The following is a 16967-nucleotide window of genomic DNA, read 5'->3' on the forward strand; positions in this document are numbered from 1 at the left end:
CTGACCCTTGGATGCCAAGAGCAAAAGTACTAGTTCTGTGATACATAAGAGCCAAGAAGGACCCTAGAGTTTCCTGGAAATCTGAAGGCCTACGTGACAGGAGGATAATATAAGTATTTAAAGCATGCCCAACATTCCCGCCCTACCCTGTCCTTCCCAGACTCTACAAGTGTGGCTTTGGTGACCTGTCCTGGGTCCTGAGCAGGTAGGTTGCGATGGCCACCTCCAGGCCCGGGCCTGCAATTTCACAGCTGCCCCAGGGAGCCCTATTGTCACAGAGAGTCAGGGTGACTACATGCTCTGGATTAGAACCCAGTCTTAATCAATGGGATCGAGATCAGAAGTCTATGGCTTTTAGCTTTATAAAGATGAGTAAAATCTGGGATGCCTGGGTGGTTCAGTTGGTTAAGTGTCTGCCTTTGGCTCAGGGGTCCTGGGATCGAGTCCTGCAGAAGGCTCCACTGGGCTCTCTCTGACAAATAAATAAATTTTAACAATCTTGAAAAAAAAAGTAAAAACTATTTGATGAAGAACAGGAACTATGTATTTTAGTAAAATGGTTATCTTCCTATTGTAGCAAAGATCTCAGCTGAAAGGAAGCTTTCCAACAGGCAAAACTTATTTTCAAGTTGAGAAAATATTCTGCTCTCACATGAGAGTTTCTCCCCTTGTTTCAGTACAGGGGTCTGTGAACTGTTTCTGTAATGGGTCAAATACTTATTTTAGACTTTGCAGGTCACAGGTTTCCTACTGCATCTCTTCAATACTGCTATCACAGCAAAAAAGCAGACAGACAATACATAACCAAAGTTCATGGCTGTGCTCCAATAAATTTTTTTTTTTTTTTTTTAAGATTTACTGATGGGCACCTCGGTTGGTTAAGTGTCTGCCTTCAGCACAGGCCATGATCTTGGGGTCCTGGGATGGAGCTCCATGTCTGGGGTCTCTGCTCAATAGAGAAGTCTGCTTCTCGCTCTCGCTCTGCCCCTCCCCATTGCTTGGATGCACTCTCTCTCTCCCTCTGAATAAAATAATCTTATAAAATACATATGCATTATTTTTTAGGGAGAGCAGGAGAGAGACTTTGTGAGCAGGTGGGGGAACAGAGGGAGAGAATCTTCAAGCAGACTGAAGCAAGAGCCCAATGCAGGGCTTGATCTCATGACCCTGAGATCATGACGTGAGCCAAACCAAGAGTTGGAGGCCCAAATTAGGGAGCCATCCAGGTACCCCTCAATAAAATTTTATTTACAAAAGTAAGTGGTAGGCAAGTCTGGCCCCTGAGCCAAATCTCAAAATAAGGGCTTCCTGACCCCCTTGATCTCAGATTACCAATATTAGAAGTGGCCTATTTTACTATACTTTCCCCCCACTATTTACGTTTATCTCAACTTCGGTTCTGAGGTTATCTTCTGTAAGCAGTAGATGCAGACTTTCTCCTAAGAAATAAGATGTGTCCCAACACCACTGAAATGGACCAAGTTTGGTCATTCTCAAATCTCACAGCGAAGATGTAAGGATGTACAGCTCTCAAAGCTGGACTAGCTCCTTGGAGCAGCCACATGACTAAGACAGCTGCCACAATCCCTCCTGGCACACCCCAGCTCCCTCTTACCTGGCCCCCACCCCACACACATGGCCCAATATTGGGCCCCATTCTTTAGTTTATGAGAAATGGATATCACTCCAAAGAAATGGTATGAAGGTTTAGAAATGACTCAGAAGATCAGTATATAAACAAGACTGCAGGATGTGTATATTCTTGTGACCAAAACAGTAGGTGCCAGTCACGTCTGTATTTTGCTGGCAGAAGAGCTTAATGGCTTCACTCAGTCTCTCTACAGATAACTCAAAGAGCTGCTAGGAATTCTCACTTTGCAGTGCCTACACCAGAGACCAGCTCAATTCCGTTAGCTAAGGTAGTGTTCATCAGCCTAATTCTTCCCATTAAAAAGTATAAAGGTTGGAGGAAAGAAAGTTAGCTTAAAAAATAAGCAATACATATAGAAAAGAATTAGGAGTGAAAAAAGATAAGCTGTCAAGTATCCTGAACCCAAATTTGACAATGTATTGATCTATAATGCTTGTAGATGGAAATGGAAGTAACAGAAAACTCTTAACATTCACATTTTCCTTTTTATTCATTACAACTCAAGCAGTAAATACTTATTGAGAACCTACTAAATGCCAGGCATTGTGCTAAGTGTTCAGAAACAAACACTGTGTATTAATTTCTTTTAAAAAACTCCCCATTAATAAAATATGATGCATTTGAGTTGTAGAAACAGGTGAGAAATATATATACTCAAGTTACCCAGGTACCCTATTAATAAATGAACAAGAGCCATGAAGATTCTTATTTGAGGTAACAAATCCTTTTTTATAATAAAGAGGCTTCTAGCTAGTGAATTTGCTAGCACTGCAGTTTCTTCCCTAGATATGGTATCTACTCTGCTCAAGAGCACACATTTAGAGGACACTTTAATAATATTTCTCTGCCCATTAGGAAGAAGTCCTAAGAAGTGCTGGATTTATCCTCCAATCACTTGTGATTATGGCCTCCAAATTAAAGCTTTAGCTGTGATTCAACACAGCAGAGTAATGCTGCTGCCTGGGTGTGCCCAGAGCATGAGCAAACCTCTGGATGCTGAGCTACTTACAGCGAAAGGGTGGTAAGGGGGAGCGGGGGGAGCTCCTCGGGGCCCTGCTGGTGGAGGCAGCACGGATAGTCCTGTTGAAAAGATGCCAAGTGCGCTGAGGTTCAACCCCGGGATCAGATTGGCTTGTTGCTGGGAACAGAAATGGAGAAAAAGATGAGGGGAGGAGAGCAGAGAGGCCCAGCTTGGCTGGGTCAACCTCCATCTCTTGGCTGGTTGGCACCAGTGCCTCCTGGTGAGGTCTGCCCTGGCCTCATGGACCACCCTGCTGGTGGGGTGGGCTCTCCAAACCTCAAGATCGCCATGGCATTCCTTCAAAGCTTCTCCGAGAATGTCTACACCTCGTCACACAGCTAGCCAGGCTCCTTGGGGGACTCAGGTCCCCACACCCTCTTTCCTGCTTGCCCCTCAGCCGCCCCCTACCCAGCCTGCTCCTCTCGAACCCTGGGCCCCTGTAGACATTAGCCAGTGTGTAAGTAATGTGCTTCTCTTCCCCCTCACAGGGGCTAAGTCCTGCCCTTCATGTGGGTCCCACCTGAATTCAGATGTCCCCTCAGATAGGAAACCCTTCTATGTGCCCCCGCCAACATTCCTGTTTCCTTCAAATAGTATTTAAAGGATCAATCACACGGATTTGCACCGCCTGCGTGGCTGCCTCTCCCTCTTAGACGTAATTTCCTTTGGATGGAGACTGTATCACTCAGTGTTGTGTGCTCAGTGCCTGGTACATAGTAAGTACTCAATAAATACTTGTGGAATTGATATGCTTAAAATATATTGGGTTAATAGGTTTTCCAACCTATCCAGAGAAATAGCAGACCTTTCAATAGGATACTGCACATGTAAACTCCATTCTCCAGGTTCAGGATGGTTCACAGCTTCAAATTTTTCACCGTGTGGTTGCCAGTGTTGTCATCCTCTTATCTTGCTCATTTCCCATTTATACACAGGGCTGCCCACCTAGGCTGCGCTGAGTTTGAACTGCATAGCCCTTCTGAAGCAGAGGGATGTCGTCACCTGGCCTGGGTCCTCCCTGCTCCCACCTTTGTCTCCCTGAACACTAAGCAGCTAGCATTTTCAGTTTTCTTATCTGTGAATGGGATCACCTATTATCTTGCCTTCTCTTAGGATGTCTGGAGTAGGAAAGCTGAGATCTTTAACCTTGACTTCATCTGATACCTAAGATCCAGTAGTTTTGTTATCCATCTATCAACACACAACCTTAGTGCAGACATGGGTGAGTCTAAGTGGTGTGCTTAAATGGAGGTATGGGGAGCACACAGACCCTTCTGTAGCTTTTCTTGATGTTCACAGAAGAGATGTTTATCGTATGATGTCAAGGGCCCAAAAGAAGAAAATAAGATCATCTGAGGCTATTTCTACGGACAAATACAAAAAGGAGGTGACAGTGCAATCTTGTCCTCGTCATGTTTCACAGTTATCATGCGATGTGGGCTGCTACTGGGGGTGGGCGGTTGGGGTGAGGTGGGGGCAGTGCTCTGACCTGAGGAGGAGGGTCCTTAGAAAGAGCTACACTGACAGCACTGGGTTTGGCCTACAAAGCTCTAGGTCAATATTTACTCTGTGAAATATTATCAGGTCTGGGATTTGCTTCAAGGTCATTTAAGAAGGGTGGGAAAGCAGATGGAGGTCCAGATGAAACAAAACAGACTGTGAGCTGATAACTGTTCAAGTAGAATTATAGGTATATGAGGATTTATTACAGTACCCTTCCCTCTTTTATGTTAGAAAACCATTATCATGAAAAAATGAAAAAAATTACTCCTCTGGAGCTTGGGCTTTGTTGATAGTTGAATATTCTGAAAACGTCTGAATGTCAGACTGGTGTCTCCTCATTATAAAGTGAGAGTTAGTTAGCAATAACAGGAAGGACATGCCCAAACCCAGATGTGTGCTGGAAGCATCAGTGAGAGCCAAGATGGTGGATGACATTTACTAGGTGATCTGGATGGGTAGATCAGTAAGCAAGGAATGAACATCAGCGTTTAATTTTAAAATATGTATTTTTAAATTTAAAAAGTAACAGGACAATAATACAGAAAGTTTGTGAAAAAGAAAAAATCCCCCTTTCCTAGAGCACCAGCTGTTTTTATTTTTGTATGCAGCTTTCTAGTCATTTTACTCCATACTATTTTACATAACTGTAACCCGAGTTAAATATGCTTCTATGTACTCTTTTCTTAATTAACATTATATCATAAGCAATTCTTCACTTTATAATCTTCAGACTTATGCTTTTAATAGTTTCACACTATTTTTTTCCAGTGCATTTATCACAGTCCACTAGTTAGTTTCCTGCTTGCTTCAATGCTCTTGCCCCAAGAAGGCAGGAATAACTCTGCATATCTATTCTAAGGCACTTACTCACTAGCTGAATGACAACTATCCTTCGAGAGGCTTGTGTCCTGCCTGAAAACACATGTGAAAGTCAGTAGAGAAGAAAGCATTCGGCACTTACATTAACAGCCAGCATATCATTTTCAAAGGCCTCACGGAGCTTCTTCATAATCTCTACCTCTGCATTGGCACAGGCCTCGACTGTGCCCTTCACAGTGATGGTTCTTTCAGGGTTGTATATGCTCAAATCCTGCAAGCTGGCCACCGGGAAAAGAGAGAGATTTCCTTTTTCAAAAGGAAAAATAAAATCCCAGAAGGATCACAAACAATTCTTGGTGGAGGATTCCCTCACCACACACTGTGGTATCAAATACTTGCCATCTTATCTCAAATCTTAGAAGTGACTTAGCTCACATCCACAGTAGAAAGTGTATGACTGGTAACGATTTATGCATTTGTTTTGATGGTGTTGGAGAGGATTAGATTAATTATGATTATACTACCATTTTAAGGAAAGGCAGATGGAGGAGTTGGGCAGATCAAAATGCTCAAGTTCTCCATTTGGGCACAATTAAACTGAATGGGTGGCTTACGATGAGATTGTTATCTTGGTCCCCGTCTCATGTTCAATTTTCTTCAAATTTCTGCCTTCTTTTCCAATTAGTCTTCCAACTAAGCCATTGTGGGCCAAAATTTTCAGAGGAATCTCTTCAGCTCTAAAAGAGACAAACAACAATTCAACACTCAAGGTGGACATACTGGTTGCCTCCTAAGAGCTATTAAAACACTTTTCTCCCCTTTACAAACAGAAATCTTTGTTCAGGTCCCAAGTGGCAACAGGATTTAGATGAGGCTGGTTCCCTCACCAAGCCCAGTACATGAATTCTGATTAACATAAGCCAAAACATGGTAATTATATTCCCTTTTTAAGATGGACTGGAAGTGGGTCCATGAGGCAAGTCTGGACAATGAGGTATTAGGAGAAGTCTGTTGCATGACTTTAGGAAGGTTTTTCTTGCTCTTAAAAAAAGACAAGAGAGAATATCATCTGGATGGCAGACTAGGATGCTACAGGCCCTCCTGACCCCACAGAGACAAGTTAGCAATAGAAAGGACTGGAATACCTCTGTGAGAACTCCAGAGTTCAACTGAGAAGCTATAGCACTCTGACCACTGTAAAGCCAAGAAAGACTCCAGTAAAAGGGGTGGGAAAATTTGCAATGTTCAGTGTGGCTACACATGTTCCTTCCCTTATGCAGCATTTCAAGGAGCAAATGGGAAGAAATCTCCCATACCAGAGATCCTCCCATGGGATGTAAACAAAATATGGGACCACACATCCAACACTCTGGCTCATGTGGAAGCTGCCCAAGGGACTGGTTTCTGTCTTGCCTCACTTGGAGCAGTGAGGAGACTGGCACCAGAGTTTTGGAAGCCACTGAAAAAAGAGGTGAGCAGTATGTTAGTGTTGCAGTTCCACAATCAGAAGCCACGGGTGAGAAAGAGATCAGAAAAGGTTTGAGAGGCCCTAACACCTCCAGTAGGGCTGGTAAGTGAAGGAAGGTCTTCCCCTGAATGAAGGCAGTGCACAAAGACAAACAGATCATTGTTTTTTTTCAAATGCCCCAAGCCTAGCAAAACATGAAAAGACATACAATGAAACAAGGAAATATGGCCTAATCAAAGGATCAAAATATAACTCCAGAAACCAATCCTAAAGAAATGCAGATCTATGAGCTACCTGACAAAGAATTTATAATAATTGTCCTAAAGACACTCAATGAACTAAAAGAGAACACAGAGAGACAACTAAACAAAATCAGGAAAACTATGCATGAACAAAATGGAAATATCGACAAAGAGAAAAACTATAAAAAACAAATAATGTAACTAAAAAATATAATAACCGCCCCCCCAAATCATTAAAGAGGTTCCACAGCAGATTTGACAGGCAGAAGAAAGAATGAGCAAACTTGAAAACTGTTCATTTGAAATCATCAAGTCAAAGTAGAAAAAAAAAAAAAATGAATGAAAACAGTCCCCACAAAGCACAAAGAAACGTTAAGGTACTTAAGGGCCAGGATCAAATGGACTAATATACTCATGCAAATCCCAAAAGGAAGAAAGAGAAAGGGCAGAGAGCTCATTTGAAGAAATAATGGCAGAAAACTTTCCAAGTATCAGGAAAGAAATGGACATGTAGATTCAAGAAGCTCAAAGAATTCCAACTGGGAATAAAACCAAAGAGAATCACACTAAGACATTAAAAGCCAATTTTCCAAAGTCAAAGACAAAGAGAGAATCTTGAAAGCAGCAAGAGAAAAGTGATTATTCACACGGAAAGGAGTTTCCAGACTTCTGAGCAAAACTTTGCAGGCCAAAAGGGAGTGGAATGATATGTTCAAAATACTGAAAGAAAAACACATCAACCAAGAATATTATAATGGCAAAACTGCACTGTGAAAATGAAGGTGAAATTAAGATTTCCCTAGAAAAACAAAAGTTAGGGGAGTTCATTATTATTACAGTTGCTCTACAAGAAACGCTAAAAGGAGTCCTTTAATGGAAATGAAAGGACAATGAGCAGCAACATAAAGCTGTATGAAAATAGAAGGTTCTCTAGTAAAAGTGAATACACAAATATAATAATCTGTACTATAATAATTTTGGTGTACAGAATATAAATGACAAAAACATTTTAAAAATGAAAATCTGTTAATGGGTATAAATATTTAAGGAGCAATTTGTGACATCAGTAACAAAGTGGGCGGTGTGTTGTAAAAGAGCAGTGTTTGAATACGATTGAAGTTAAGTTTGCTAACAGTTTAAAATGGAATGCTATAATTTAGGATGTTTTATGTAATTGCAGTGGTAACCACAAAGGAAATACGGTAGAATATATGTAAAAGGAAATGGGAAGGGACTCAAAGATACCACTATAAAAACACCAAAAAGCAAAAAACAAAGTAAAAAAACACAAAAGAATGCAGAAAGAGAGAAAAGGAAGAACAAGAAAGCTATAAGAAATACAGAAAAAAACAAAATGGCAAGAGGAAATCCCTCCCCATTAGTAATTACTTTAAATGTAAAATAATTAATTTTCCCAATCTAAAAGACATGGATTGGCTGAATGGATTAAAAAAAAATGAAATATCTCAAATTGAAAATTTTAAGCTCTTAAGGAATTAGAAAAAGAATAAACTAAACCCAAAGCTAGTATAAGGAAGGAAATGATAAAGATTAGAGCAAAGATAAGCAAAAGAGAGAACAGAAAAACAAAAGAAAAAACCAACTATGAATTGGTTTATGAAAAGAGCAACAAAGTTGATAAACATTATCCAGAATTATTAAGGAAGAACACTCAAATATCGAAAACCAGAAGTTAAAGACGGGACATTGCAACTGATGTCACAGAAATAAAAATGATTACAAAAGAATACGAGGAACAGGGGCGCCTGGGTGGCTCAGTGGGTTAAGCCGCTGCCTTCGGCTCAGGTCATGATCTCAGGGTCCTGGGATCGAGTCCCGCACCGGGCTCTCTGCTCAGCAGGGAGCCTGCTTCCTCCTCTCTCTCTGCCTGCCTCTCTGCCTACTTGTGATCTCTCTCTGTCAAATAAATAAATAAAATCTTTAAAAAAAATTAAAAAAAAAAAAAGAATACGAGGAACAGTTATACATCAACAAACAGAAAACCTAGAAGAAATCGATAAATTCCAAGAAAAACACAACCTACTAAGACTAAACTTTGAATAGAAAATCTGAACAGACCAATGATGAGTAAGGAGACTGAATCAGTAATTAAAAACCTCCCAACAAAGGGGCACCTGGGTGGCTCAGTGGTTTGAAGCCTCTGCCTTCGGCTCAGGTCGTGATCCCAGGGTCCTGGGATCGAGCCCTGCATCCGGCTCCCTGCTCAGCAGGGAGCCTGCCTCCCTCTCTCTCTCTCTGCCTGCCTCTGCCTACATGTGTTCTCTGTCAAATAAATAAATAAAATCTTAAAAAAAAAAAAAAAAAAGCCTCCCAACAAAGAAAAGCCCAGGATCAGCTGGCATCCCTGGAGAATTCTAGCAAACACTAATTTTTTCTACCAAACATTTAAGGAAGAATTAACACCAATCCTTTTCTGCAATGTCCAAAAAATTGCAAAAGAGGGAATATTTTCAAACTCATTCTAGGAGGCCATCTTTAATACCAAAGCTAGACAAAGACACTTTGAGAAAAGAAAACTACAGACCTGCATCCCTGGTAAACATTGATACAAAAGTCCTCAACAAAACAAGAAAAATGAATTCAAAGGCACTATGCATTAAAAGAATGATACATTATGACCAAGCAGGATGTACTTCTGGAATGTAAGTGTGGTTCAACATAAAAAAAAAAAAAAAAAAAAAAAGTAAATCAAAACCACAATGAGGTATCACCTCACACCAGTCAGAATGGCTAAAATCAACAAGTCAGGAAATGACAGATGCTGGCGAGGATGCGGAGAAAGGGGAACTCTCCTACACTGTTGGTGGGAATGCAAACTGGTGCAACCACTCTGGAAAACAGCATGGAGGTTCCTCAAAATGTTGAAAATAGAACTGCCCTATGACCCAGCAATTGCACTACTGGGTATTTACCCTAAAGATACAAATGTAGTGATCCGAAGGGACACGTGCACCCGAATGTTTACAGCAGCAATGTCCACAATAGCCAAACTATGGAAAGAACCTAGATGTCCATCAACAGATGAATGGATAAAGAAGATGTGGTATATATACACAATGGAATACTATGCAGCCATCAAAAGAAATGAAATCTTGCCATTTGCGACAACATGGATGGAACTAGAGCATATCATGCTTAGTGAAATAAGTCAAGCGGAGAAAGACAACTATCATATGATCTCCCTGATATGAGGAAGTGGTGATGCAACATGGGGGCTTAAGTGGGTAGGAGAAGAATAAATGAAACAAGATGGGATTGGGAGGGAGACAAATCATAAGTGACTCTTAATCTCACAAAACAAACTGAGGGTTGCTGGGGGGAGGGGGGTTGAGAGAAGGGGGGTGGGGTTATGGACATTGGGGAGGGTATGTGCTTCGGTGAGTGCTGTGAAGTGTGTAAACCTGGTGATTCACAGACCTGTACTCCTGGGGATAAAAATATATGTTTATAAAAAATAAAAAATTAAAAAAAAGAGACCAACATATTAAAAAAAATGACAATTCTTAACACCAACAAATAATTAAATTTAACAGAACTCTAAAAAAAAAAAGTAATATACATTAATGTAGATCAATACATGTAGGTAAAAAACCTTATGATCATATCAATTGATGTAGAAAAACCATATGACAAAAATTTAACACCCTTTTATGATAAAAACACTCAACAAGCTAGGAATAGAAGGAAACTACTTAACAAAATAAAGGCCATTTGTGAAAAGCCCACATTGAACATCATACTCAATGATGAGAGACTGAAAGCTTTTCCTCTAAGATCAAAAACAAAGGCATCAAAATTGAAAAGGAAGAAGTATATTATCATCTGTTTGCAGATAACATGATCTTAAATGAAGAAAACTCTAAAGATTCCACAAAAGAACTGTTAGAATACACTCATTCAGCAAAGTTGCAGGATATAAAATCAACACACAAAAATCAATTGTGTTTGTTTTTCTTTTCTTTTCTTTTTTTTAAAAGATTTTATTCAGGGACATCTTGGTGGCTCAATGGGTAAAGCCTCTGCGTTAGGCTCAGGTCATGGTCTCAGGGTCCTGGCATGGAGACCTGCATTGGGCTCTCCACTCAGCAGGGCGCCTGCTCCCCACCCCACCCCCCACCGCCGCCTGCCTCTCTGCTTACTTGTGATCTTTCTCTCTCTGTGTCAAATAAATAAATAAAATCTTTTAAAAAAATAAAGATTTTATTTATTTGATAGAGCGAGAGAGAGTGAAAGAGCACACAAGCAAGGAGGAGAGGTAGAGGGAGAAGCAGACTCCTGGCCAAGCAGGGAACCTGACAAGGGGCTGGATCCCAGGATCCTGGAATCATGACTTGAGCCAAAGGCAGACACTTAACTGAGCTACCCAGGCAGCCCATCAATTCTGTTTCTATACACTAACAACGAATAACCAGAAAAGAAAATTAAGAAAAGTTTCATTTAACTCTAGTATCCTAAAGAATAAAACACTTAGGAATAAACCTAACAAAGGAGATAAAAGGCTTATATGCTGAAAACCATATAAAACTGGTGAAAGAAATTAAAGAAGACAAAAATAAATGGAAAGACAAACCCGTGTTCATGAACTGGAAGACTTATTATTCTTTAGATGTCCATACTACTCAAAGTGATCTACAGATTCAATAAAATTCCCTATTAAATCCCAATGGCATTTTTTGCAGAAATAAAAGAATTCACTTGGAATCCTAAGGGACCCTGAACAGTCAAAACAATTCTGAAAAAGAAGAACAAAGCTAGAGAACTCAAACCTCCTGACTTCAAAACATGTTACAGGGCTACAGTAATTAAGACACTACGGTAGTGGTGGGGCATCTGGGCGGCTCAGTTAGTTGGGTGTCTGCCTTTGGCTCATGTCATGATCCCAGGGTCCTGGGACTGAGCCCTGTGTTGGGCTCTCTACTCAGTGGGGAGCCTGCTTCTCTCTCTGCTCCCAGCTCATGCTCTCTCTCTCTCTCTCAAATAAATAAATAAAATCTTAAAAAAAAAAAAAAGACACTATGGTAGTGGCATCAAGATAGACAAATAAACCAATGGTACAGAACAGAGAGCCCAGAAATAAACTCTTGCATATATGATCAAATGATCTTTGACAAGAGTGCCAAGATAATACAGTGGGGAAAAGGACAGTCTTCAACAAATGGTGCTGGGAAAACTGGATATCCACATGCCAAAGAATGAAGCTAGGGAAGCCTGAGTGGCTCAGTCCATTAAGCAACTGCCTTTGGCTCAGGTTATGATCCCAGGGTCCTGGGATGAAGTCCTGCATTGGGCTCCTTGCTCAGTGGGGAGCCTGCTTCCCCCTCTGCTTGCTCTGCCTGCTGCTCCCCCTGCTTGTGCTGACAAATAAATAAATAAAATCTTTTTTTTTAAAAATGAAGCTAGATCCTTATCTTAGCCCATATACAAAAATTAACTCAAAATGGAACAAAGACCTAAATCTATAATATTCCTAGAAGAAAACAGAGGAAAGCTTCATGGCATTAGACTTAGCAGTGAGACACCAAAGCAAAGGCAACAAACACCAAAATAGACAAATTCAACATCAAATTTAAAAACTTCTGTACACTAAAGGACACAGTCAATGTGGTGGAAAGGCAATGTAGGGAAAAGAAGTAAATATATCTGCAAATCATGTGTCTGATAATGGATTAATACCCAGAATATATAAAGAACTCCTACAACTCAACAACAGAAAAAATAAAAAAATCAGATAACCCATTTTAAAAATGGGCAAGACTTAAATAGACATTCTCAAAAGATGATACACAGATGACCAATAAGCATATGAAAGGAGGCTCAATATCACCAATCATCAGAGAAATGCAAATAAAAACCACTATGAGATACTGTGAGCACAAAATATAACACCCATTAGTTTGGCTACTATCCAAATAACAGAAGATAACAATGACTGGTGAGGATGTGGAGAAACTGGATCCCTTGTACACTGTTGGTGACACTGTAGAATGATGTCATTGCTATGGAAAATAGCATGGAGGTTCCTCAAAAAATTGAAAACAGAGAGGCACCTGGGTGGCTCAGTCAGTTGAGCCTCTGCCTTCAGGTCATGATCCCAGGGTCCTAGCATCAAGCCCTGTGTTGGGCTCTCTGTTCGGCAGGGAGCCTGCTTTTCCCTCTCCCTCTGCCTGCTGCTCTACCTACTTGTGCTCTCTCTCTCTCTCTCTCTCTGTCAAATAAATAAATAAATATATTTTTTAAAAACCCTGAAAATAGGAATATCATATGATCCAGCAATGTCACTTCTGGGTATATATCCAAAAGAACTGAAAGCAGGATCTTGAAGTGCTATTTGTACATCCATGTTTGTAACAGCACTATTCCCGACAGCCAGAAGGTGAAAGCAACCCAAATGTCCATCAATGGATTAATAAACAAAATGTGATATATGCACACAAAGGAATATCATTCATCTTTATTTATTTATTTTTAAAGATTTTATTTATTTCAGAGAGAGAAAGAAATCACAAGTAGGCAGAGAGGCGGGCAGAAAGAGAGAGGAGGAAGCAGTCTCCCTGCTGAGCAGAGAGCCCAATGCAGGGCTCGATACCAGGACCCTGGAATCACGACCCGAGCCGAAGGCAGAGGCTTTAACCCACTGAGGCACCCAGGCGCCCCTCATTCAGCTTTAAAAAGGAAGTCTTGCCACATGCTACAACTTGGATGAATCTTGAAGACATTACACTAAGCGAAATAAGCCAGTTACAAAAAGACAAAATACTGCATGATTCCACTTATATGCAGTCTCTAAAGCAGTCAAATTCATAGAAATGGGAAGTAAAATGGTGTTACTAAAGGCTAGAGGGAGAGGGAAAAGGAGAGTTGTTCAATGGGTACAGAGTTTCAGTTTTGTAAGATGAAAAGTTCTGGAGATATGTTTCACATTAATGTGATTATATATAAATATAAACATTATTGAACTGTACACTTAAAAATGGTTAAGTGAAATAAGTCAGAGAAAGATAAATACTGCATAATCTCATTTACATGGGGAATCTAAAACAAAACAAGCTCATAGATACAGAGAACAGATTAGTGGTTGCCAAAGCCAGGGGTAGTGGGTAGGGGGTAGGGAGGCGGGGGCAAAATAGGTGAAGAGAGTGGAAAGTTACAAACTTCCATATAAAATAAATAAGTCATGATATACAATGTGCAGCATGGTGACTACAGCTGATACACTATACTGAATATATGAAAGTTCCTAGGAGAGCAAATCTTAAAAGTTCTTGTCACAAGGAGAAAAATTGTAACTATGTATGGTGATGGATGTTAACTAGAGTTATTGTGGTGAACATTTCACAATATATACAAATATTCAATAATTATGTTGTATTCCTGAAACAAATACAGTATTATATGTCAATTATACCTCAACAAAAAAATGTTAGATGATAAATTGTTATTTTTTTAATTAATTAATTTTTTTATTTGACAGAGAGAGATCACAAGTAGGCAGAGAGGCAGGCAGAGAGAGGGGAAAGGAAGCAGGCTACCTGCTGAGCAGAGAGCCTGATGTGGGGCTCGATCCCAGGACCCCGGGATCATGACCTGAGCCGAAGGCAGAGGCTTAACCCACTGAGCCACCCAGGCGCCCCTGTTATGTGTTTTTTAAAAGAAAAAAAATGTTCAAAAAATAAAGAGCAAGGATGCCCTCTCTTTCAACTTTTGAATATCTTTCTGTGGGGACACAAGGTCTGAAATCACTACAGTCATCCTGTCATCACCAGGGGAGTATCAGACATCCTGAAGAAGACAGAGCAGAAGGGTTGCGAGTCTCTGAGTCTGTGATTTAACTGACCGTGGAGTCGCTCACCTCAGGACTTCTCGTTATGTGACAGAATAATAGTGTCTTATTGTTTAAGCCACTTATGTTTTCTGCTCGTTAGGGCCAAAAGCAATCTAACATTCATTACTACTACACACTGGCTTTGTTCATTGGCACAGAGTTCAGTGCCTGGCATAGAGTAAGTGCTCAAAAAATGATAAATGAATAAAAAGAAAATTTAGGATCCCTCTTCTACTTCCTCTCCCTCCTGCTCATCCCCCTCAGGACACAGCTTAAATGTCACTTACCCAGGGAGGTCTTCTCTGAGCCCCTCAAATCTCTTTCTATTCTCCTAAAACCTTAATGAGGGCCCTCCATTTACATGTAGTTATTTTCAACTCCCACACGTGCCATGGCTGTGCTTAATGAGCCACTGGTTTCAGGACCTGTTTAGCGAATGTCTCTGCCACTATATCATAAGCTTCATAAAAGCAGGAACTGGATCCTGTTTATGGCTGTAGCCTCGTTTCCCAGCCCAGTGCTCAGCACAGTGTGGCACTCAAAAAAACTGATTTCAAAGATATGCAAACTCTATATTGACTCTATGTGAAAACTCAAAAATTTAATTTGTGCATCAGTCTTTTTAATTATTTAGAATATTTGAAGTTGCTTGTCCTGAGGTTGAAGGAAAAAGAAGGGTATTATTTATAAAGTTCTCAATAACCTGGTTGAGGGAGGGGCTTATTTAAATGAAGCCATGGCATTTGGGGTGTTTCCAAGGCCTCAAACAGAGTAAATAATGTTCAGTGTTGAACTGGTACAACACTCAGGAATCCCAAGAAGTATTTTGTAAAAAAAAAAAAAAGAAAGAAAGAAAGAATGAAAAGAAGAGAAGGAGATTAAAGAAGAGTAAAGTAGATACTTGGATCACAGTTTCTACTACTTGAGAAAAATTTAAGAGTGCAGCATGGTAGTAAAAACCTTTTCCAGAAAAGTAAATGATGGTTTCCATGACAATGTACATTCCATACACACCTGCACTGTTTGGTATGATAGCCATTAGTCATAAATGTGACTATGTACATCTGAATGAGTTAAAATAAAATAATTTAGCTCCTCCATTCGACTGGCCACATTTCAAGCACTCAGTGGCAACACGTGGCTAATGGCTATCATACTGAACATGCAGATACACAATGCCTCCACCACTGCATGGCATTAGAAGTATGTTATCTCTATATTTCTACCAGTAATTGTTACTAACGAGTGACGGAAGCATTCAGGTTACGAAAAGAAACATTGAAGTGAAGAAACAGCCATATTACAAATATCTATTCCTAGTACATTCTCCTTGGGAACAAATTTCTTTTTTTTTAAATTTATTTTTTATTTATTTTCAGCATAGCAGTATTCATTATTTTGGGGAATAAATTTCTTAAAAATAATTTGTTCCCTGCTCCCTTTACTGAGTAACAAAATCACAGGTCTTAAAAAATTTCTTGTGCTAAGTGCATGAGAACTTACTCTTCTCTGTTAAGTGATCTGAGCATTGTATGCAAACTTACAGTTTGGTCTCATCAGCCTCTTTCTGCATGATTTCAAGAATCATGCGGCATGCTTCTGAGGTCCCCTCTGGGGTGGCATGGATGGTGACAGGCTTCTCCGCAGCCCCCGAGTTCTCCTTTCTATGGATGTCTACCCTGTAACGAAAGAATCAGGAGCCATAACACAACATCATCTGGGACAGGATGCTAGTCCCGAGAAAGCATCTCACGGGCCAAGGGACAGTGAGGACACAGACAATGAAGTGTCATTAGCACGTCTGCAACCAACGCCATTCTTCAAGAAGGCGGCAAGCAGGGCAGGACGTCTTGTGCCAAACTTGAATTCTTTGCAGTTCCATTTAGAAGGGAATATTTCTTGCAGCAGTGCTGTGGGACAAAGGCACCAAGCCAACTTGGGTAATGAAGCCAGTCTGGTAAATGAAGTATTTTGTGTAGTCTTTCAAATGATCATAGAAGCAAAGGGTAAAGTGAGTGGGGGGTAACACTGCATGTTGGCATGGTGCCAGTCTCTAAACTGATTGTAGCTTTTAAAAGCCATGTGTTACTCCAAATCCAAACACCAAATTCAAGCAAGCTTTATATATTTGAGTGTGGATTAAAAACAGAGGCATGCCCTCTCTTCTCTGCCTCTCTAAGTTTTTGATTTCCTTGCCACTGGCAGCATGCCTTTTTCCAGGCTCTTAAAAACTAATGGCTCAAAAGCTTGATGACTTTATCAGACTTCTTAGGGTAGTTGTGGCCCTACTTGTTTTTGTTATCTTTGAAAATTATATAATTGATTATATTCCTTTTTACTCTGGCTGTTAGAAAGCCCAGATCGAAGTTTTCTGCCTCTTTGTAAAAAATAGGCACATATTTTGAGAACTAAAGTTCACT

At 40.2% G+C, this 16967-nt stretch overlaps 1 protein-coding gene across 2 annotated transcripts in view; it reads right to left on the reverse strand.

Moving 5' to 3' along the window:
* Positions 1 to 16967, reverse strand: part of IGF2BP2 (insulin like growth factor 2 mRNA binding protein 2) — a 161168-nt gene that overhangs the window by 19951 nt on the left and 124250 nt on the right. Inside the window, exons 7-10 of one of the 2 annotated variants that reach the window (XM_044251938.1) lie at positions 16092 to 16226; positions 5609 to 5731; positions 5137 to 5272; positions 2661 to 2789 (exon numbers count right to left, since the gene is read on the reverse strand). In XM_044251938.1, coding sequence (XP_044107873.1) covers positions 2661 to 2789; positions 5137 to 5272; positions 5609 to 5731; positions 16092 to 16226 — 523 coding nt within the window. The remainder of the gene's footprint in view (positions 1 to 2660; positions 2790 to 5136; positions 5273 to 5608; positions 5732 to 16091; positions 16227 to 16967) is intronic. The other variant, XM_044251939.1, reaches the window with a different exon arrangement.

The sequence above is a fragment of the Neovison vison genome, chromosome 6 (genome assembly GCF_020171115.1).
Source record: "Neovison vison isolate M4711 chromosome 6, ASM_NN_V1, whole genome shotgun sequence".
NCBI classification, from domain to species: domain Eukaryota; kingdom Metazoa; phylum Chordata; class Mammalia; order Carnivora; family Mustelidae; genus Neogale; species Neogale vison.